This window comes from Ruditapes philippinarum, unplaced genomic scaffold (genome assembly GCF_026571515.1).
Source record: "Ruditapes philippinarum isolate M1 unplaced genomic scaffold, ASM2657151v2 ctg1188_1_1_1_1, whole genome shotgun sequence".
Classification (NCBI taxonomy): domain Eukaryota; kingdom Metazoa; phylum Mollusca; class Bivalvia; order Venerida; family Veneridae; genus Ruditapes; species Ruditapes philippinarum.
In genome coordinates this window covers 70,494-93,620 of record NW_026855112.1, presented here as the reverse complement: position 1 = coordinate 93,620, position 23,127 = coordinate 70,494, and the positions used below count along the sequence as shown (strand labels likewise).

At 31.8% G+C, this 23,127-nt stretch overlaps 1 protein-coding gene across 1 annotated transcript; it reads right to left on the bottom strand.

Moving 5' to 3' along the window:
* Positions 1 to 12,521: 12,521 nt before the first annotated feature.
* On the bottom strand, positions 12,522 to 22,511 carry LOC132742135 (uncharacterized). The gene is made up of 10 exons (XM_060730457.1): positions 22,367 to 22,511; positions 19,304 to 19,486; positions 17,705 to 17,817; positions 17,269 to 17,398; positions 17,030 to 17,140; positions 16,051 to 16,236; positions 14,749 to 14,868; positions 14,272 to 14,307; positions 13,850 to 13,940; positions 12,522 to 13,422 (listed from the first exon to the last, which is right to left on the bottom strand). The coding sequence occupies exons 1-10, from the start codon at positions 22,419 to 22,421 to the stop codon at positions 12,831 to 12,833; spliced, it is 1,617 nt and encodes a 538-aa protein (XP_060586440.1). The 5' UTR covers positions 22,422 to 22,511; the 3' UTR covers positions 12,522 to 12,830.
* Between the last annotated feature and the right edge of the window lie 616 nt (positions 22,512 to 23,127).

Here is a 23,127-nt window from a genome sequence, read left to right as displayed (position 1 = left end):
TGGATTTTCATCTGTTTCTTTAATTGTTAGATTTTCATCTGATTTGTTCACTGTATCATGTTGGGTTTTCAGCTTCATAGCTGAGTTCTCTACTGTATCGTATGTAGCGTCAAAGCTATCCCCTAATTTTACACGCAACTTCAATGTGTTATACACCCCTTTATCCTCCTCACTTCCTTTTTTGGCCATGTCACCAATTGTGTTAATTCCATTTTGTTTAGGATTAAAGTTTACCTGTGCATAATTTACGTTGTCTTCCTGCACATCATTTACTGCGACGTTGCTTGTTCGTGGTACTACCTCATCAATCTGTTCATAAGGGGAATATGAAGGGCCTTCATATACATTGTTGATTATTATGGATGTATCCATTGTGCATTTTGGCGTTATATCAGATGAAAAGATCTTACAAAACACGATCGGCATTTTCCCTCTAAAACAGATTAAAAACAAGTTTACCAGTAACCAGTTGTTCCATACAAATAAATGTGATCAAATAAATAAGTACTGACAAAATGCTGGAAATGTTTTTAAAATCTTATCATTCAAAATGGACATTTTACACTATTTACACTATAATTGTTGAAAGGGAAAATGATTTTTGAAATTTTATTAAATAATATGTCGCGGCATATGTTCTTTTCTGAGAAATTGAAACATAGGAACTGTTTAAATAATACAAAATGGTCCGCAGTAGCCTTTGGTAGTAAACATTATAATTAAACTGGATTTATTTCATGGTTTCATGACCTTGATACAAAATTCAGAAATATAATACCGTCTCTTTGTTAGAATAACTGCTATAACATCACCAACAATTAATAGGAAGGTGGCAACCGAAACTCCAATAGGGATTCCATAATTAGAAGCTGAAAACATTCAAGTAAATTATTAATTCAAATTAAGTGAGTTAAGATTGAATTTTTTTTAATATGAAATGGGCACTCTTAATGTGTTCTTTATAACAATCTCTGTTTCCAAAGCGTGTGAGTCTTAGCGTGAATATTAAATACATTTATTGTTCATTGACCAATAGAACAACATGCAACGTAAACTCATCATATTATAAAACGTGGCCAAACAATTTAAGGAAAAAGATTATTGATTTTGTTTTGAAATTCTGATGCTTACAAATACAAAAATAAACTTACATTTTATATTTTTGGCGCTTTTCATTGTCGAACTATTCATTGAACTGATAATAAAAGTGGTCGAAGTAGAACTTTGTGGAGATATTGATACGCTATCGCCTGAACCTGATGCTGTTGCCGATGTTGATTCCTCACTTGAATTTAATGCCGTTGTTTCTGTAGTTTCAATTAGAGTATTCAATGCAATATCTATAGATTTATATAGTTATTCAAATAAGTATTTCGGTAATGATAGTAATAATTAATTACTTAATCCCCAATATTTTAATGACATTAATAGTATCTTATTAATATTCGGAATACAATGTATTTATTGAAATGAGCATTATATTAACTAGCAAGTGCCGCTTTGATGCTTTCACTTACTATGCCACGAATTGTAACAACGTGAGTTCTTACCATTTTTACAGAGAGCATGTTTCTTCTTCATCTTGCTTTTAGCGAGGAATTTCAACAAGGTCTTACTTTCAGGCGTTCTTCTGTTGAGAAAGCCAAACTTTTTTGGTTCCATGACTGTAGCTAAATATAATCGATACAAACAAGCAGAAATTGTATTTTCTAAGATAATTTTTTTTTATTTAAGTGACTTTATTCCCATTTAATGTAATATAATGATTAAACAGATGAAAGTTAAAAAAGTTTTTATTTTACCACAATTCCTGTCAATTTTATAATCAATTTTGCATAAACGATAAATAACTAAAGTTTCAATAAATACCCGACGGAATTAACCTGTAATGTTCTATTTATAATGGAGTGGGGCAGTCTTTGTGTATTTATATTTAAGGCAGATTTACATTTTACCCTAAACATTTTTTAATATCACCGATACATGTATAACAGTCAGCTTTAAATTTTTTTAGTTAATTTAGCTCAATTCGACAATGAAAATATGAGCATAATATCATTCTAATATTTTAGAAAACATGTATTATTTTTTATTTCTTAAAAGCATTTCAAACTTAAATAGCATTTAAAATTGTCTGGTATTTATAATAGAAAGGATAGTCAAAAAGCCACGCTCTGCTATACACGGCTTGAAACAATAAAGAAGCATTTGACGAATAATGTGTATACACCATAAGTAGTATGATTAACATATCTCAACACTTTACAGTCTACCAGGTACTCGTATGGAAACGTGTCATAGAATTCCACATCTTTTTAATTTATGTTTATTGCTCACTGTAATTGTCTATCCGTTCTGACACGTTAGGTCCATGTATTTGCTTTTATCACAAGATGCAAAAATTATGACTTAAAATGTACACAGGAAATCATCAAATTTATTTACTTACCTTCAAAGCTAAAAATCACATCGCTCCTTATCACCCCTGCCCATGACGATCCCACGAAATCTTGCTCGTTCAGTTGATCTAGCTCTTTTACAGATGTTGGCAATCTTATCTCACGGAAACACACGTTCATGGCATCTCTCCATAGTGCTTTTTGATTATCCTCATAAGCACGCATTTGATGAACTTTGCTATTATCTGTCGGAAATAAAGAATTGATCAACAATGATTTCATCTTAATAATTAAAACAAAAAAGTCATCGGCATTATAGTTTTAAAAATAATTATTCATTGATTATTTACGTATAAAAGGTAGCAAACTTGTAGCAAGACATGAAAGACAATACATGAACTTTCAAAATGTCTTGTATCTATGTTGTGACACAAATCTAGCATGAAAGGTTATAGTTTTGTGATTAATAGTCTTTTCTTATGAAGCATAGCAATGTATGTTACATAATTCCTCATACTGATCAACAAAGTCAAGTCTTAGATCGATTGATCTATTTTAGATCTAAAATCGATTCATATTTTACTCTTGGAGAAAGCATTTAACTAGATAAATCTTCAAAGGTTTGTACGAGTAAATAAATTATTTATGATTATTCATTATGTCATGGAGTGACTATTTTATAATTGAAAATAATAGTCATTACTATATGTGCATATGATTTGACGTGTTTGATTGCAATAAGACCACGACCGTATTGGTTCCGATCCATTATCTTTCTGATAATGTAAACAATCTCCTGTTCCATTGTATGATATTTCTGAAACACAAGAAAGGGAAGACTTAGTACAATTAAAACACAGTATTTGTTTCTTGAACATTGGATATATGTCAAATTCGTTGAGAACATGATGTAAAAATAACAAAGTAAAGGACTTCGTTTTGATCTTATCTTAAAATGAGATATACAAATTAAAAAAAGTTCCTTCGAAGATATTTTCTTTATCAGCAGTTTCTATTTTCTTTGTTTAGATCAAACTGTAAATGAAAAATATACATTGGAGTGATGATTATATTACTTGAGAGGTGCAGTTAGTCAATTTATATAATTATCCACATCAGATACAAGATACAAACATAAAAACTCACCAGATGAGTCAACGGTGTACACTGATATAGAATCATTACCGCCACAGGCAATGTACTCCTGATATCTGCAACCTTTGGTACAGGTTGTTCCAAATTTATTTTGTGGAATCGTGTCGTTGAAGCAAAAGCACTGAATGTCATATAAATATCATAGTTTCAAAAACTTAGAAAGCATTTTTAAATGAGATAATATTAGTTAATAAACAAAACTTCATTAAAATAGTGATATACTTCATGAATTTATTCAGGACTTGTTAATTGATAACCGATAAGTGTTATAGATAGAAAACTGAGGTCATATAATTCAGAAAGCAAACTGTTTATCAGAACCCGTCGTAGTTTTAATTTAGCAACAACCGTTCTAATAATAGCATGTCTTGCTTATAATCTACTGTGATTTTGCTCTAGCCGGATATTATGAAAAGAAGTGTAGCCCCATCTCCAGTTCTTTTATCTAAAATTTTATGTGTTTAATAAAATATAAATACTCATCAAGGACCATTTTGTGTCAGTTTGAAATGTGTAAAACTATTGTTACTTTTTTAAATTTTCAATAAAATAAAACCAGTAATAATAGTGCCTCTTACTTTTTTCTCGCTGACACCTATGAATGTTGTCTTGTTACATGCAGAATAACAGAAACCGGGGGTGTTGTGACAAAATTCTGCTGAAGGAGTTATGTTTTCTACTTTGACACAACCTAAGAATACCATGTTTCAATCAAAACAAAACTAAAATATGATAAAGGTAATGTATGTGCCACACAGTAAGTCAGATGTATACAAATTAAAACACTTCTGTTCTATGATAGTTTCACTCTGTTTTTATTTTCTATTAAAATGACATTATGTAAAAAAATTATTGTCAAGTTGGTTGAATTGAGTATTTATTTCAAAAGATTGACTGTTATAATAGTGATTGACCAACATTGATAATGAAAAACGTTTGGAATAAAATATGAATCTTCTACAATACAAAGACTGCCTTTCTCCTTGTATAAATTGAACGTCAGAAGTAAATTCCGATAGATTATTTACAGAAATTTCATTGAGCCACGTGAGTTATTTATTGATCATTTCAAGTTAAATATAACAGTAAAAGGTATTACGGTTACATGTAAACTTTTTTTGGCTTTCAACTGTTTAATCACTGTATATCCTAGAACGGTCATAATGTCACTTTAAGAAAACTATATAGATTATCAGTGTGTCTTTGCAAAATAATCCCCATAGCCGACATGTCTTATTGATTTAATTCAAAAATTATGAGACTTTTAATACCTTATACAGCTAACGTTTAGTAGATTATTTTTTTTTTTGTGTTCCTGTTATTTCAATTCCCATTCTTACATGCTTCTGGAAAAGGAACCGATAAAATTCTAGGTGCATTATTTTGTAGTGTCATACGTTATATAAACGCGTCTTTTCTTAACATATGTACGTGATAACAGGCCTTAAAATAATATGATTTATGACAAGATAGTATATTGACCGCATGATCGGCTACTACTATTTTATTGCCGGTCTGCTTAAACAGAAATATTTCACAAAAATATCCGGCTGCCAAAAGAGTACAGTACACTTTACCAAAAATACATTTTTCTTGAACAATATGATTTATTTCCTTCTTGAACCTTTTCCAGTATGTTGTAAAATAAAAGGTGCGGTAAATATAAGAAATAACTCGTATTTTTTGACGTTAACATTATTTTGAAGTCCCAATCAGTCCAAAACGGTGAACGGACCTCAGTCTCTGGTGTCTGTTCGTTAAATGTATGGGGGCTGATTTATCGATCGCTCAAATGCTGTGGGGCTATGTATTATCTAATACATTCAAGAGCTCGGTCTGTTTTAATAAGGAAATAGTGTAAAGAGTATTAGAATAATAAAAACTATAACTTGCTTGTTATCTAATACTTAGATCAGTAACTTTTTTATATTGAAATGATTTTTCATCTTCCGGGAGGTTTAAAGTGGTTGGTAACAATGGGCATTAGTATTTTAAATATACATAGATCCAGACATGTCTTTGTTTTAATTATCAGATTAGTGGATAAAATATATCAATACCACCACAACCTATTAGTTAACAAAAGAATACATATCAATTTTTATGGTGAAATATATTGTTATTCAAATAAAAAAGCCAAAGTAGGGATCTATCAATTGATAAAAACATAAGGAATAAATCATTTGGATATACTTATTAAAAATTTCCTAAAAAAGAAAATAGAGTTCTTAATGATTCAATATGAAGAATTGTATGATGAATTATGATTAATAATATCTGTCATATTTTGCGGTTCGGATCGGAATATCCGTCCCGAGGTGACCCGCCCATAAATCAGTAACGAGGCTTGCCGAGTTACCGCCCATGGGCGGGTGACCGAGGGACGGATATTCCGATCCGAACCGCAAACATATGTCAGATATTTTTTCTTGCATATTCTACCATATTCTATTATATTTTAAATTCTTTATCTTTATTTTCAATGAAGATTTATATCATTACAACCGTAACTACTTTCATTCAACAGCGTATGAATTACAAAATCATTCATAACGGTAAAATGACGTCATCTTTATCGTGCCATTGTACAGCACGCGACTCTTCTGGAACCCCCATGCCAGATGAAATTTCCGGCATGGGTAAAACTAACGGAAACGCCAGTCTGATATGCAAGAAATAGAGGATATTGAATGAGTGTAAGTTCAATACTGAATTTATTGCACGAGTTGAATAAAATTATATTATGCGAGCCTCTGGCGAGCATAATATTATTTTATTCAACGAGTGCAATAAATTCAGTAATGAACTTACACGAATTTAATATTCTATTTATCACATACCCAAAATAAAGACCGTTTAAAGTGAAACAAGAGTCATTTTTCATTGACGCGCCTATAGTATAACGCTAACATTTAGCGCGTCTTTACACTATGTTTGTATAACGCTAATGACGTCACGTCAAAATATATGCACGGCCGTGCAATACCATATTTACGGAGTCGCAAAATCGGCACGGGTGTGTGATAAACTTTGATCTGGAACAGTTTATATTATTTACTATATATTGATATTTAATATCGGATCATGTATCATACACTTACCAGCAACATTGATATATATTGCCTTCGTGATTCATTGAAATGTATTATACTTAATTACTTTCAACTAAGTTATTACGGTATTACATACTTTCCATTATGGACCAATTAATTTTCAAGTGCAGACACTTAATTATGTATAAAGTATAATAAATGTTTAATGCATTTTTACATACGTAAATAATAACGAACCAATGTAATGGAAGGCTGTAGCAACCAAATAGTATCCTACCCACACGTCGTCGTTTCCAGTCAAATTGTAGTTTACGGGCAAATTCTTCCTGGATCCAGCGAATAAAATAGTAGGTGTTTCAATTGTGCAATTGCTAGTTGCATTATCCCACGTCATTTCATATGATGTGATAAATGATGAACCTATATGTTACAAAATATCAGATTTTTAGCGGTAGAATGTAATGTACAGATTATTGATCTTACCGTGTAATAAGTATTGAAAACAAATATACTTTTAATGCTTGTAAATACAATAAAGAATTCATTTTTAAGAAGCATAACATGTTTAAACCTTGTATTGCTCTATTTCGTCTTTATCAAAATGATTTAGTTTGCAATGTGTTAGTCAGGACTTTTTTGAATTTGACGTTCATCTCCGGTATCTTCCTTCTATCCATCTACGTTTGATGTAGTAAAAATAATCTTCAGTCGCATATTGTTGCCTTGTTACCATAGGCATACTCGGGTAGGAAATTTTATTTGAAGTGTTCCCGATTTCTGTTTGGACATCAGTACTTCTTTGTTCTTAGCGAATAACTTCTCTTCATTTAGGACAATAGTGAGCTTTGGAGAACGAATGTATTTTAACACATTGCCCTCAGTAAATCAATGAAACGATCTGTTCCTTGCGCTCTTATCGTGAACCTGACCGGAGTGACACAAATGCTGAGATCAATACATATGTAAGTTTTATTGAACTGTCGTTTTATGTCATAAAATGTTAATACACATTTTTAAAAAATGTTTGACATCCAATACGTGTATGAAGGATAAGTTTACACTAAGTTATTATCTACGTGTGTACTATTTTCCATTGTTAATATATATATAATCGTTAAATAACATGTACACAAACCGTCGTTAATTATTACCAGTCTTAGTGTCCTGTCATGTGACCGTTGCCTTTACCTTGTTGATCTTTATTCTCGTTGTTTAAAAGATATAATAATAAATTCAATCATTTAAAAAAATATTTCTAATCCAGAAATATAGCTTTTATGGTCGCAACAGTGCTGCTTATTATTATTAAAAGATAAAAAAAAAAGAAAATAAAAAATTATCAAACTGAATTAATATTAGTATATATTAATATTGATATAAAATGCATATTAAAGTAATAATTTTAGAAATCTTACAATTTCTAGTTTTTGTATTTTCATGTGTACACAGATTTTATTCTAATCCATAAATATTTGACTTTGCCTTTATTCTGGACCATTGGATGACTGACAACAATTCACGGCTTACGGGGAAAATTATCAGGTGAAACTCCAAATTCGTTTGCGAAGTATTTTTTATCGGCGGTCATTCACTATTGTTTAGTAGGAAGAAGAGAAAACAGAAACACAATAACGTATACTTATATATTGTGCAGCAAAGCAGAACGTGCCGGCGATATGCACAATTAGGGATGGTACGGATCACAACTGTGAATTTTTATTGACATCCAACCCACAGTTTGACCTGTGAAAGACGGACAAGCTAAATGCGGACGGACGAACAGACGGACGGACGGCGATGACAAAAACAATATGGTCATTTCATGCAGCCAAGCGGAACGTGGCGGCGATATGCACAACTACGAATGGTATTGATCACTCCTATTAAGTTTTATTGAAATCCCGCCAGCAATTTGACCTGTAAAAACCGGACAAGATTTTCTATTGGTAGCCATTTTAGGCAGTATAGGAGAACGCACATCCATCTGGGCATGGAATGTTTCACCTCTATGTAGTATTATTGAAATTCCAAATGCAGTTCAACCTGTGAAAGTCGGACACAATTTTTCAATTTTTAGCTCTTCCGGGACCTCATTTTGTGCAGCAGAGCGAACGTGCCGACGATACACACATCTAAGGATTGAAATTATCACTTCTATGAAGCAGTTTGACCTATAAAAGCCGGTCAAGATTTTTCAAATTATAGTTCTGGCTGCCATTTTGTGCAACCATGCGGAACGTGTGGGCGATATGCGCAACAAAGGGTGGTGCTTATCACTCCTGTGAAGTTTAATTAAAATCCATTATGCAGTTTGACCTGTTGAAGCCGGACAAGGTTTGTCTATTTTTAGCTCTGGTGGCCATTTTGTACAGACAAGCTGAACTTTGCCGGCGGTATGCACAATTAAGGATGGTACTGATCACTCTTGTGAAGTTCCATTGAAATCCTGCCAGCAGATTGAACATTGAAAATCTGACAAGCTGAATGTTGACGGACGGACAGACTGCGAAGGCAAAAACAATATGTCTACCAGATATGTTGGGGGATATTATAATATAAAAGACAAGAATAAAGATCAACAAGGCAAAGGCAACGTTTACAGGACGAAGCCCCGACACACCAAGGTAGGACGCCCAGAAGGCACCAAACCAAAACCTGGAGTGGACATATGGGCGGTGAAAGTAATGGGACATGTAATGTGTGACATAATATAAACTAAAACGGGCCCATATGGGAATAAAAGGGATAAGGGCTGAAAGGTTGAAAAGGGGAAGAGGTTAAAAAATGGGAGGGGTGTGAGAAAATACCTACCGTAAATAACGATCCAACAAGGCAGACATCACAAAACATGTAAACATTCAAAAACAAGTAACAATACAGACATGAAAAACACAAACAATAATCTCACCTTTAGAACTGGATATCCAAAATATAACAATTAAAATTGACTTCGCTATTTTCGCCATTTTAAAACTACTTATTTTATTTAGATGTTTTACTACCTGATAGATGTGTGTGTTGTAAACCAACCTAACAAGGAAAATAAAACATTCTTTACAAAATACACACAAAAGAATAAAACGTGTTAAACATCGTCGAAACAATATTCATCATTAAAGAAATGTATGCGTTTGTCTTCACAATCTTCCGTATGCTATAAAAAGGAATAAGGCATTTCATAAGGCGCAATAAAGATTAATTACATAACGTAATTGGAAACATTATTCTGTTTGAGATGAATGTTAGAATAACCTGAAATAAACGCAAAACTTCCACTTGATTCACATTTTAAGTGTCTTTATTGGAAGATTGTGTGATATTTTATTATTCATTATCACATTTTGTCAATTATCATTCAACTGTATTGAATAACTATCTATTCGAATATCATTTCTCATATTATATCAAATATTTCTCTACTGAAAAAAAGAGAATCAATGCACACGATAAAATTATATTAACGCCTGCAGTTATTTTTATCTTTTTTCCTAGGCCATGCATGGGATTCGAGTAATAATAAGTTCAAATTAGCGAAGTACTTGCAAAAATCACGACGTCACCTATCTCGAAAACGCCTGCACTTTGCTTAATTTTTAACCAGGTTAAAATTATTTTACATAACTTTAATATATTTACAAATATGCAATTAATAAACTGTGTCAAAGATACAGAGAATTCGGAACAAATTTTAACAAATGTTATGAAGACATATCTTATGAGTTTCAACATAAATGCTTCAAATTTTCAACTTCATGAGGAATCTCTGCATTTATTACTCGTAATGGTTTTTTTACAAACATGCATGAGGTTCTTCAGCGTTTGCGCTATATATAGGAGTAAAACATTTTTTAGTGGAATTATTTTCTAACAAATGTTCGGCGCGCAGTAGGTCATCTTTTGAGACTTCTGTGAGGATTTGTAAAATTTGAAAAAAAGTTTTAACCAAACAGAAAATGCATAGACCGGTATGAACATTTCTTAAAAAATGTAATAACCGGGCGTGAAAAAAAAACTCTTAAACTTTATTATCTTTTCTTTAAAATTAGATAAGAAAATGTGTTATATATATGCTTGATTAAGAGATACTCCCCTTATGCCTGCTGCGATAGAGATACGTGGCTATACAAGCAGTTTAATGAGCTTTAAAATATCAGATAAAAGAATTATAAAAAGAAACATGTTATATTTGTAAATTTGATTGTTACAAATTTCATAGGGGTTTCGCCGGGGTTTATCCGACCACTTTCAAAATTTATTTTTTAACTGGAACTAGGAGGCTTGTAAGTTTTAAGTTGAAAGGGCAAACCCCTTAATTTATTTCAAAATGTTTGGGTTTCAAAAGTTCGCCCCAGTTTTATCAATTTCATATTCATATTCCTTTTTTCCCCTTGTTGATTTATAACCTTATACTGTATTTTTAAAAAAAACCAACGACTATTGATAAAAAAGGATAAGCAGTTTTTTAAACAATATGATTTTTTCTTTGTAAAATATTTGACCCGTAACAAGATTAATGTTCGGGAAAAAATAGATCTAGATTAAAAAACAATTACCTGGGGCAAAACATTTCAAATCCCCTTAATAGATGGCCCCAGTAAAATTTATGCAAAAAGAGAAGAGAATAATCAGCAATGGCAAGAGACGATTTTTAAATTGTCTCGAAGGCGTCTAAGTCGAACAAAATAAATCTGTTTATAAATTGCTTTAAAATTTCGCTCAATACATAATTTTATATGCATGCATAGAATGATGCAATTTACTTATTTGAATCTTCTAAGTATAAAGTACATCAAAACATTATTATGTCACAAAGCCTTCAAAACTAGCACTGGCTTTTAAAAGCTAGTACTTTTAAAATTTACTGACATTAAGAAAATATTTTGAAATTATACAATTGCCATTTGTCCATTCATTTAAAGTATATTTTATATTTGAAAGTGTGTTTTGCACAAGATATCAAATTCATTTTCATTTCAAATGAAGTTTCAAGCTTATGTCTCACTTTCTTATGGCATAATTTCCCATGTGAAACATTTTTAGGGGCAAAAACTTCAGTATTGTAAAAGAGAGAAATGTATCGCAATTCACTGTTTCTCAATGAAATGTAAGTAATTATGAAGTTTCTAGACTATTTTCAATTAGTAACAGACGACGCTGCTTGGATAGACAGGCGTTTAAATGTGAGGATGAGTTATTTGGCTACTCTTTCGGCATCCCTATTGTTTCAAGCCACATAGAAGAAACTAGCTACATGAAAGCTTACGGAATTAATGACATAAACGCATTTTCTTTCATATAGCCACACAACTATCCTCTCTAGGGACACGCGAAGATTACACATTTAGAAGCACAAACGTCAGGACGGACCATGTCAAATCTATATCCATCCTAATCGACGGGGTATAAAACACAGCAAGAGTCTCAAAGCTGATACTGGCCAGTTCATAACCTCTTCCATCTACGCAGGCTTTAAAAGTTTGAATTAATTTAATAGAATACCACTAGGAAAATTATTCTTGTGCTTATAGGCAGGCTTTTAACCTTTTTTATCGATCTCAGGCGTGTCATCATATTATTTCAGTGCAAAAGCATAATGTATATCATTGTATCATTGTATTCTTCAACGATTCATTAACTTTCCTTCCTTATGCCATTAAAATAAAACGACACATTCATCTAGCTTTCTGGTTTCTATTTATATCTAACTGATACAACCTTTAGGTTCAAATGGTATCGTCCGTTTTTGATTTAGCGATATAATTTTTATAAGGCACAATTATAAAGCCACTTTATGATGAATCGAATTCATGTTTGACTCAAACATAATTCAATCTCAGATAAGAAATTGATGTGTATACCATTTTGCTGGAGGAATATCGTTACCATCTGATTGAAACCAATGATGCAAATAATTTGACATGTCTTCATAACCTATCCATGATGACCTGTTCAAGTTCAGTTACAAGACATGGGTTATTCAATACACTTTATTTATTTCTTAAAATGAACATATGGCATTCTAAATGGCATATCAATCGACAAATCGAACAGTTAAATAGATTTTGCAAAGCTATTTCAAAACTTAAACCGTTAAAATTGTAACATTTTCATATACTACAAGCGTATACAAAGATTGTACCAGACTTTGAAATTCAAAGAAAAACAAAGCAAAAAGGTATTCAATACACTTATTAACTCATAACCTTTCATTATAATCTGAATATTAAGCATGTATATGACTATAGGTGTCCCCTTCTCCCTGAAAATCATTTTCATTACTTGTACTGACACCTCCATACTCATTTTCATCAGCAGTCTGTATACCGTAGACATTATCTGTTCTTTTGTTCTTCAGAGCTTCACCACTGATGTGGTTGTAATCATCTTCCTCCATGTCGTCAAACAAGTTACCTCTTATACCATCAATGCTTTTATCATGTTCATCTTTCGGTCTTTTAACTGCTTTCTCTGTCGTGTCATATGCATGATTAGTATTATTTCCCTGCTTTAAATTAAAACGCAAGGTGTTGTACTCGTTGCCAGTCTCTTCAGGTCTGGACATTGCAATGTCATTTTCTTTTTTGGGATCCGATTCCTGGCCTTCCAAAATAAAATAAGTGTGCGCATAATTTCCGTTGTCTTTATCGAAGTTATCTGGTGTATCAATGCTCCTTTGCAAAACTGTTTCATCTATCTCATTGTAAGGATAATCAGAAGGAGCTTCGTAGGCAGTATTGGGAACAACAGATACATTTTGCGTTTGTAACTTCCTTTTGGGCGTTGCAATGTTATAACAAATACCTGGAAGATGACCTCTGAAATTGACATAAATTATAGGCGTAAAACAGTTATCTGTCAAATGATAGTTGTTTGCAACTCACATATTAAATGCTTTATCTAAAGCTCGAGAAAAAATATCATTCCTTTTCAAATATGTGGGACAATTTAATGTCTTTATCATGAACTGTTTTTACTGAACTACCGATAGTTGAGGCACAAGGTTTGTGTAACAATCAGAACTGTTAGCAAATATTAGCTCATATGATATGTGTTAGAAACCTGAAGTAAACAAACTACGAATTTGCAATATTTCCGTGGCAAATTAAAATGTTTTTATTCACAAACTTATGGTTACAAATAACATATTTTCGTGCTTTTTGAATTATATTATGCCATATTAATCATAAGAACAAGTCATGTAAATTAATTTCTTTCAATAATGAAATGTAAATTTGATTTTACCTTCTATTTAAAACAAAAATTCCTATGACAATCGCTACTATAACTAAAACCACCATCACGGACATTCCCACGGCTACTCCGACATCTGAGCCTGTTAAAGATATAACATATTTTTGATGCTGTTATTCTATATAACCGACACAATTTAAATGTGTTTGTATCAAACAACACTAAAGTACTAAAATACGAGTTTTAAATAAGTTTGGAATTATATGATTTTAAGAATTTTCCGTTTATTTGCCTCTCACACTAGTTAATCATTTTTCAAATACTGCAACTTTTCATAGACATAATCCATATTTTGCAAAACAAATGGAAATGAAAAAATATCTGTTATTATTTGCTGTTTCTTTTAAGTAAATGAATCATTGAATAAATACTAATAAAATACTTATTTTCGTTTTAAAATTAAAACTTCTCACCATTGGTATCTTCTATAGTTTTGTTGGTTAATGTTCCTATAATGTCAAAATAAAATAAGAAATGGCAATGAGGGCTGAAATATAAGTTTCTTTTTTAATTAATAAAATATTTTATCAATCGAACTACATGTATTGTCATGAATTTGCTAAAAAATTATGTTGGTATTAATTAGAATTTTAGTTTAATTGTAGTTATGATAGAAACTACGTGTATTGAATCTAAAAAAGTCATCTTGTCTTCTAGGTTAGTACACAAGATGTGAATTTCTTTTCCATAAAGATACGCTGAATCGGATTTTATTTCTTTTATGCAGCCAACGTTATGAGTTACCAGTTTTTGTTGTCCCTAAGAATATAGTTTAACATATATCCTTTTTTTTCCGAAAACACATATTTCTTTTTAATGCTATTTGTTATTTGTTACTAGTCGTACACTTATCTATTCTTGTAATGACTTAAGATGTATTAAAAGTTTACCATTTGTACAAAGAATCCTTTTTTCTTTGTAATTGTCTCCAAATTTTAAGACAGTTTCACCGTTTTTCTTTTTATGAAGGTATCCAAACCTTTTATATACATTCGAAGTGACTGCTGCATCTGATTTGCAAAAGAGGACATTGATATAAATATCAAATTTTAAATAATAATATAGGAATGAAACATGACCTTATAATTAGAGTTTTGAGGACGCGTAGATAATAAGCAGAGTCCGTATAAAGACAAAGATATGTCTTTTAATGCTAATTATTTTAAAGCACTTGTAAAAAGTATTATTTTTTCTCACCTTTGGTTAAACTAACTATCCCTTGCGGTCGACAAGTAAAAAGGACGATATATTTAAATAAAGGAACAATGCCTTAAGTGCTAATGTTATACAAACCATAAACCTGGACATGTACTTCATGCTTTATCCTCGACAATACAGCTTCTTTGAAGCACAAAAAGGAAACTAAGTTATAATTTCCTAACCGCCTCATTTGCCTATCTTTATCACTGCGATTTATTCCTGTCTTTATTATTAGGGAAAATAAAAAATGTTGGTCAATAACACTCACAGTACGTCTGTTAGTGTCAGTGTTACACACTTTGTTGCGTATATCTAGCCTTCATAGAATTAATATCAAAACTAAAACTTTACAGACCTCAATAAGTTTGATGCTTACTTAATACAAATATAAATGTGAACATATTGTGTTCTTTGGGCTCATTTTAGAAAAAAAAAACGAAGAAAGAAAAAGGTTCATTGATTGTTACATTCATTTTATCCAGAATTAAATGCCACTTGATATATGAACATTAACAGCGTCAGCTTGAGAACTCATAGAGAATGATTATTTCACACGGCATGAGCATGGACAATCCAATTAGACTGACGATTATAGAGTAACGTCAAGATTATCAATTCATACAATGTCAAGATAATTTTGGTATTACGAATTTACACCGGAAACAGGTTTAATCAAATATACCAAAAAGATCTACTAAAAATGAAAATTTAATTGTGTGTATCAGAACAATATGTTGTTAAAAATCATCAATGTTTGATGGTGATGTGTTGTCACTGTGTAAATCAAAAATATTTCTTACTACTACTGTTTACCACTGTGGTTTCGAAACCCTCCAAAGTTCTTTAAGAGTCTTTCATTCGAGGGAAATAACAGCAAACTAACGGATTTTCAGTGATTTTCTTCACATGTTAAGCTTGGAAGTCGCTAACTGGCCTTAATCGTGTCGTTCCGACTTGAAATACAACAAAAAACAAAAACAACAAATATATACCATTGCTAAATATAACATCACTTGTTATCAATCCAGTCCATGATGGTGTTGATATCTTTATTCCTCCCATGGCGTCAATCGATGCAGGAACCCTTTTGAGATCGAAACAAATTTGCATTGATTCTCTCCAACTTTTGTAGTGAATGTTTCCTTCATTATTAAGTGCATTTTGAACGCTGCCATTATCTAACGAGAACATTATATAGAATTTGATGGTAATAATAGACAGTGTAAAATACATGTATGTAAAGACGACAACTACAAAACAACAGAGACACTTTACACCAGATATCGACCGAAAGCTTGTTGTATTGTGAAAAGGATCGCTTAAACAAATGTTTTAAAAAAAATCCTTTTTTGTACAACAGTTGTGATCATTATGATGAAAATGTCTAGAAATGGGCTAGAAAAAAATATTTACATGATTAAATCAATGATTGAAGTGTAAGAATATTTTCTATATCATAAAGAATAATTATTTAACGCGGTCAGTCATGTAGACTATGAATCCATTTTCAAACACGACATTGCAACCGTGAAAGTATTAATAAACTTTCATGTAATATTATAGCTTTAATATAACACATATCAATACATAAATTGCCTTAAAGTGCCTCAACATTTTTGAAAAAGAACAATTTTTGGATTCTTAGAACATTTATAGTACACGGGAAATTTCAACAAAAAAGGAATCAATAGATTTACTCAGTAAAAGGTGATTTGTCTAAATTTCTTGTGGTAATCAAAATCTAAAAATAAACATAAAGTGGACATCTTGGACAAACCATGACTGTATTATTATGCATTTTGATATTTATATTTTTAACAAGGAAGATCTCGCTTACATCACCGAATTCCTGTTTATTTTGATAGTGTATTTATATAAACTTTATTTAGATATTTGCGTTATTTATTTGAAATAATACATTTCTGATGTGTTTACTTTGGAAAAACATGCTGTAAAATGATAATGACTTACTTAATGTACACATGACACCGTTAGTTGTTCCACACTCTGACCATTTTGAATTCGGTCCTTCAATGTTTGTTTGAAAGAGTAGACATCCTTTATTTCGACCGTATAATTCTGCTGTATATTTGAAAAATAATTATTTTTGAAACGTTTAAGTCAATTATCATGAAAGGCTATGCAAAAGAAAAACTCGTAAAGACGTTTCATAATTATGCTATCCTCGGTTTGTTAAAATACAATCTCACCTGCAGATTCGATTCTGTAGATTGACATATATTTAGCACCACCACAAGCAATATTATTTTGATCCTCACATCCTTTGTCACATTCTTTGTTGAAAATATCTGATTGACTAGCATCATTCAAACAGAAGCACTGAAAGATTTTAAAATAAAATCACCAGACAAAATTAGAAATTACTATAAAATACTTGTAGAAAAGAGCAAGTACATACATCGATCGTAAGTTTACATTAACGAACATCAGACTTTGAAATTAAAGAAACCATGATCAATAAATTAATTTAAAGACATTAAAGCAAACAATATAAATCATAAATCAAGATTATCATTTTTTTAAGTAACGAAATGAACCCAGAATGTAAAACAAAACAACATTGTTCTATTCAAGTACCTTTCATTTTAGATAAAATTAAATGTTCAGTTATGTCTACGTTCTTACTTTTTTCTGGCTAATGCCTACCAAGCCTTTCTTCATGCAAGCTGAATAGCACAGGCCTGGAGTGTTATGGTCAAATTCGGCTTTTACACTCATACTTTCCACATGCAAACAACCTAAGATATATATCATACATATTTAATACTCAACATATTTTAAAATCCTCATCTTTAAAGATTCGAATTTAATGAAATAATCACGTGTTCTTGGATGGTAAAAAAACCGGGTTTAAAGCCTCGGTCTCACTTACACCCGGCAGAGCCCAGGACCATCCCGGTAAGTTACCTGGATGATCCGGGACGATCCGGGATGAAATTATTGTTGCGGTCACACTTACCCCGGCAGCACTACGGTAGTTCCCTACTAACCACCCAGGATGCGCTCCGGATCATCCAGGCAGAGCCCAGGTGAAGCTACGGTTCATGCCGGTGCTTCCCCGGTCGTTCCCGAATGACGCCGGAAGAGCCCCGGTTGACCCAGGCAGAGCCCCGGTCGATCCAGGCAGAGCCCCGGCAGAGCCCAGGACGATCCAGGCAGAGCCACGGTAGAACCCCGGTGGATTGAAAACGCCCGAAAATGATAACTTTGATACATAATTTTTATTTAATATAATATCTATTGTTCCAGAATAGTAATTCATGATGATTTTCTGAAAAATCCTTATGCCATACTGGATAGAAGGGAAATGGGAAGGCTTTTAATACAAACAAGTTCAATCATCACAAATTGTCCTTATTTTTTTGAAATGATCCGGGCTTTGCCGGGGCTCTACCGGGGCTCTACCGGGATCAACCGTAGCTCTACCTTTATCCTCCGGGGCTCTGCCTGTAGTTACCGGGGCTCTGCCGGCATATACCGGGGCTCTACCGTAGCTCTACCGTAGCTCTACCGGCTATATCATACCCCGGATCATTCCCGGTTTGTGCCGGCAGAGCTACGGTGCTTTCCCGGTAACACCCCGGTCGTTCCCGGCAGAGCTACGGATGATGCCGGCAAAGCTATACCTTCCCGGATCATCCCGGACCACCCCGGTGATATTAAATATTTTATTCCATCCGGGGTCGAATGCCGGATGTTCCCGGATCATCCCGAATCATCCAGGACGTTGCCGGCAGAGTTACGGATGTACCCCGGTTGTTCCCGGTCGTACCCCGGTCGTTCCCGGATCACCCCGGACGTCTACCGGGGCTCTGCCGGGGCTCTGCCGGGATGTTAGTGAGACTGTAGCTTAATGTACACGTGAATATATAACCTTAGTTTTAAAACATAAAATAAATCATGTAGAAGCTACTTATGTATTCACCTTTTATAAATGACAAAAAAGTAAAAAATGAGGACACAGATCTATATTTATGATAAGACATTATAGGAATTAACGCTCTCATTTAAAATGAAACTGATAAGATCGAGAAAAAATTGCTTGAATTAGGGTAAATAAATGCTTTTGATAAATAAAGCCAAATTTTAAACAAGTCATTTTATATTTTTCTTATCATTTGTTTCGTTAATTAAAAATCATCAAATTTCAAGAAAAATAATTAATTTAAGCAAAGGAATAATATTTGTTTGTTTGAATAATATTTTTTCCAATCTTGTACTGACCAATGTAAAGGAATGATGCAGCTGCTAAATAGTATCCTACCCAAACATCAACGTTGTCCGCTAAATCATACTTAACGGGTAAATCAGCCTCTTTGCCCTCAAACATAATTGTAGGAGTTTTCATTGTACAATTGTCTATGGCTGTATTCCATGTTGTCTTATATTCCGTTATAAATGTAGCATCTACGATAATTTGTGAATTTGTGTATTAATATTATACATTCAAATCGATGTTTCTAACATCAAAGCAATACTTTTGTGCTAAATAAGCAACGGCAAACTTACAAAAAGAAAAGGAAAAGAAAAACTAATAGCATAGTAAACCCCTATTTTAAACATTTTGCTGTGTACCACTGTACGACTTTCGCTTTCCTTTTGGCAAATGTCGCCATTATGCTTTTGATTTTAGATTTGATATGCTACATGATAGCATTCATATGTTACTATTACATACAAGTTATCTTAATTAAATCAAAATATAAATCAATAGATTAAATATGAGGGTCATTGATCGAGTGTGATTATATCTGTATCTTATATTGATTGTATTTTAAACGAGTACTTTATTGAATGTAGTGATATATTATCTAGTCCTTTATGTGATATGTTCAATAGTATTTTGCATTCAGGATTTTTTCCTGAGAAATGGACTCAGGGTATTATAATTCCACTAAATAAAAAGGGTCCGATAAACGATGTTAACAACTATAGAGGAGTAACGCTTGTTAGTTGTTTTTCAAAATTGTTCACCACAGTTATAAATAAACGCATTGAATCATTTTGTAACAGTAATAGCGGTATTTCGGATGCACAGTTCGGATTCCGAAAAGGGTTTTCAAAAGTTGATGCAATTTTTAATTTTTTGTCTATTGTTCAAAAATATATTAATGGATATAAAAGGTTATATGTTTATGTTATTTTTGTAGATTTGATGAAGTGTTTTGATAGTATCTATAGAAATGCGTTGTGGTTAAAATTGTATAAATCAGGTGTTAGAGGAAAAATACTTAGAGTTGTTAGGGATATGTATGAAAATGTCAAATCATGTGTTAAGTCATGTACATCATATTCGGATTATTTTCATTATTCTGTGGGCTTACATCAAGGGGAGGTAATGTCCCCGATACTATTTTCTTTGTTTGTAGAAGATTTATGGCTATATCTACAAAATGATATTGAATGTGGGTTATGTATTAATAGAAGATATTGTACTTATATTACTTTTGTTTGCAGATGATATGGCTATTTTAGGTAAATCTCCAGAAGAAATTCAAACACATTTAGATAATTTATTTTTATATTGTAATGCTTGGGGTTTGAAAGTTAATGCGTCCAAAACAAAAATTATGGTTTTTCGAAAAAGGGGCCGTTTGCGCCAAAATGAGTCATTGACCTATGATGGCCATAATGTCGAGGTAGTAGACAATTTTAATTATTTAGGTTATAAATTATAAGGGTAGTTTCACACTGAACCAAGAAAATTTGGCTGGTAAAGGACTTAAAGCTATGAATACTTTATTATTTAAATGTAAAATATATGACTTAAAGCCTAGAATTTATTGCCAATTGTTTGATGCTTTTGTTGGTTCAATTTTAGGGTACGCTTCTGAAATATGGGGTTTTACAAAGTCTAAAGAATTAGAACGCATCCATTTGAAGTTTTGTAAACGAATATTAAACGTTAGGTTAAATTCTAGTAATGCAGCTGTATATGGAGAGTTGGGAAGATATCCGTTGTATATAAACCGCTATGTTAGGGTACTTAAATACTTTAAATTTTTAAAATCAGCTCGAGTGATAACATAATTATAAGATCTGTTTATAAAATGAGCGCTAACGACTGTAATAACGGTTATACAAATTGGGTTTCTCATGTTAAGAGGATGTTAGATAATTACGGATTCTCAAATGTATTTGAGAGCCCTAGTTCTGTAAATGTTAACGCATTTATTTGTGAATTTAAATGTAGAATGATAGATACTTTTAAGCAAGAATGGTATGGAAATATTAACACAAACTCTGTCTTGAATATGTATAGAATATTTAAAAGTACACTTGATTATGAAATATACTTAGATTTATTACTAAAGAAATTACGCACTTATTTGGTTAAACTTAGAATTTCTTTGCATCCCTTGAGAATACAAACAGGGAGGTATACTCGTAATAATTTACCAAGAAACGAAAGATATTGCTTATGTTGTAACACAAGAGATATTGAAGATGAATTCCACTTTATCTGTATATTTAATTGCTATTCTCAAATAAGAAAGAAATATATCAAACGTTTTTATATTGTCAATCCATCTGTTTTTAAATTTCATGATTTGCTTACATCTTCAAACAAAAACGATATTGTTAATTTGTGCAAATATATGAAAGAGGCATTTATCATTCGAAATTCATTTATAAATGATATGACCTGGTGCGCTGTTGTATACTTATTACCTTACTGTCTTTGTTATACATGTATGTAGTATATGTAAATATATGTTAAAGTGCATTTGAATAAACTTTTGTTATATGTTCTAGATATGTGACATGTTTAACATTGATGTTTATGTATTAAGATGATATACTTATGTATAAGTCTAATAAAATGTCTGTTCTGTTCTGTTCTTAAAAGCGTATGTCATAAATTTTCTTTATACAAGATCTAATAATTTACAACCCTGATATTTTACAGCGTATTTTTATGTTCTCTTTTTTAAGACGATATAAGTGTTTAATTATATTCAACATGACAAAATTTTACAAAACAATGTTAATGAATGATTACTTAAACAGTCTTATATCCTAAACATTTTCGTACAAACTGATCTTTATTTAAATTAATTAATATATAATTAAAAAAACAGAGCAAGAGATCATATGCTGAACGTTCATTATTTAAGGAGGAATGAGCTTCCGTTTTAGGTTCGTGACAAGAAGTAAAGGCTGCTATTACTATAAAATGTAAATATTTATTTACAATAGTTTTTTTCTATTTATGATTATAACTTAAAAAAGCCCCACAAATGCGACCGTTACAGATGTTCATTAGATTAAATGTAAATGTTTTACCTGCGTCAATTAAAATCCATAGAAGAAGATAATATGTTTCTAACATAAACCCCATTCCGATACTATCTATTTTACACAGTTTGTACCTTCCTGTTTACTAAAATGTAACTATATCGTCCCAGTTTTAACAGGATACACTTCAGTGTTACATGTATAATACTATCGTTTAAACAATAATAAACCGTAAACATTTAGGTATGAATGTGTATTCACTGTTTAATTTGACTTAATGGTTTACACTTTGAACCATTTTTTGTATAAACGAGTAAAGTTATTTTTTAAAATTTTGCTTACCTTTCCAATGACTTGCCTGGGACAGCGTGTCAATTGTCGTATCTATTTCTTAGTTATTTGCAACTCTTTAGAATAAAAAACCAATCGTAATGACTTTATTTCAGTACAAAAAAGACTGAAACAATACTTGTTTTATTTAATTATTTAATTATAAAACCGAGAAGAGATTGCCTAGGAGTTAAGTTTACTACCCTTATTGAATGGGAGCCCTATACGCTTGGAATAACATTAAATTTTATAAAGCATGTTAAATCACATGGTACTAGAAACACTGTAAATGCTGTTTAATTCAATAAAAATATCATTGAGCATTTAAAATTAAGCTTTAATCTTATGCCCAAATAACATATTCTTTTTTGCGAGTGATCAGTCTTTTTCGAGATTTTTATCAAAGAATTTTTATATCGTATCCTCAAAGAGTTAGCCTCCGGAAGATAACAGAATAACTTCCGTCGTACAACTATTTA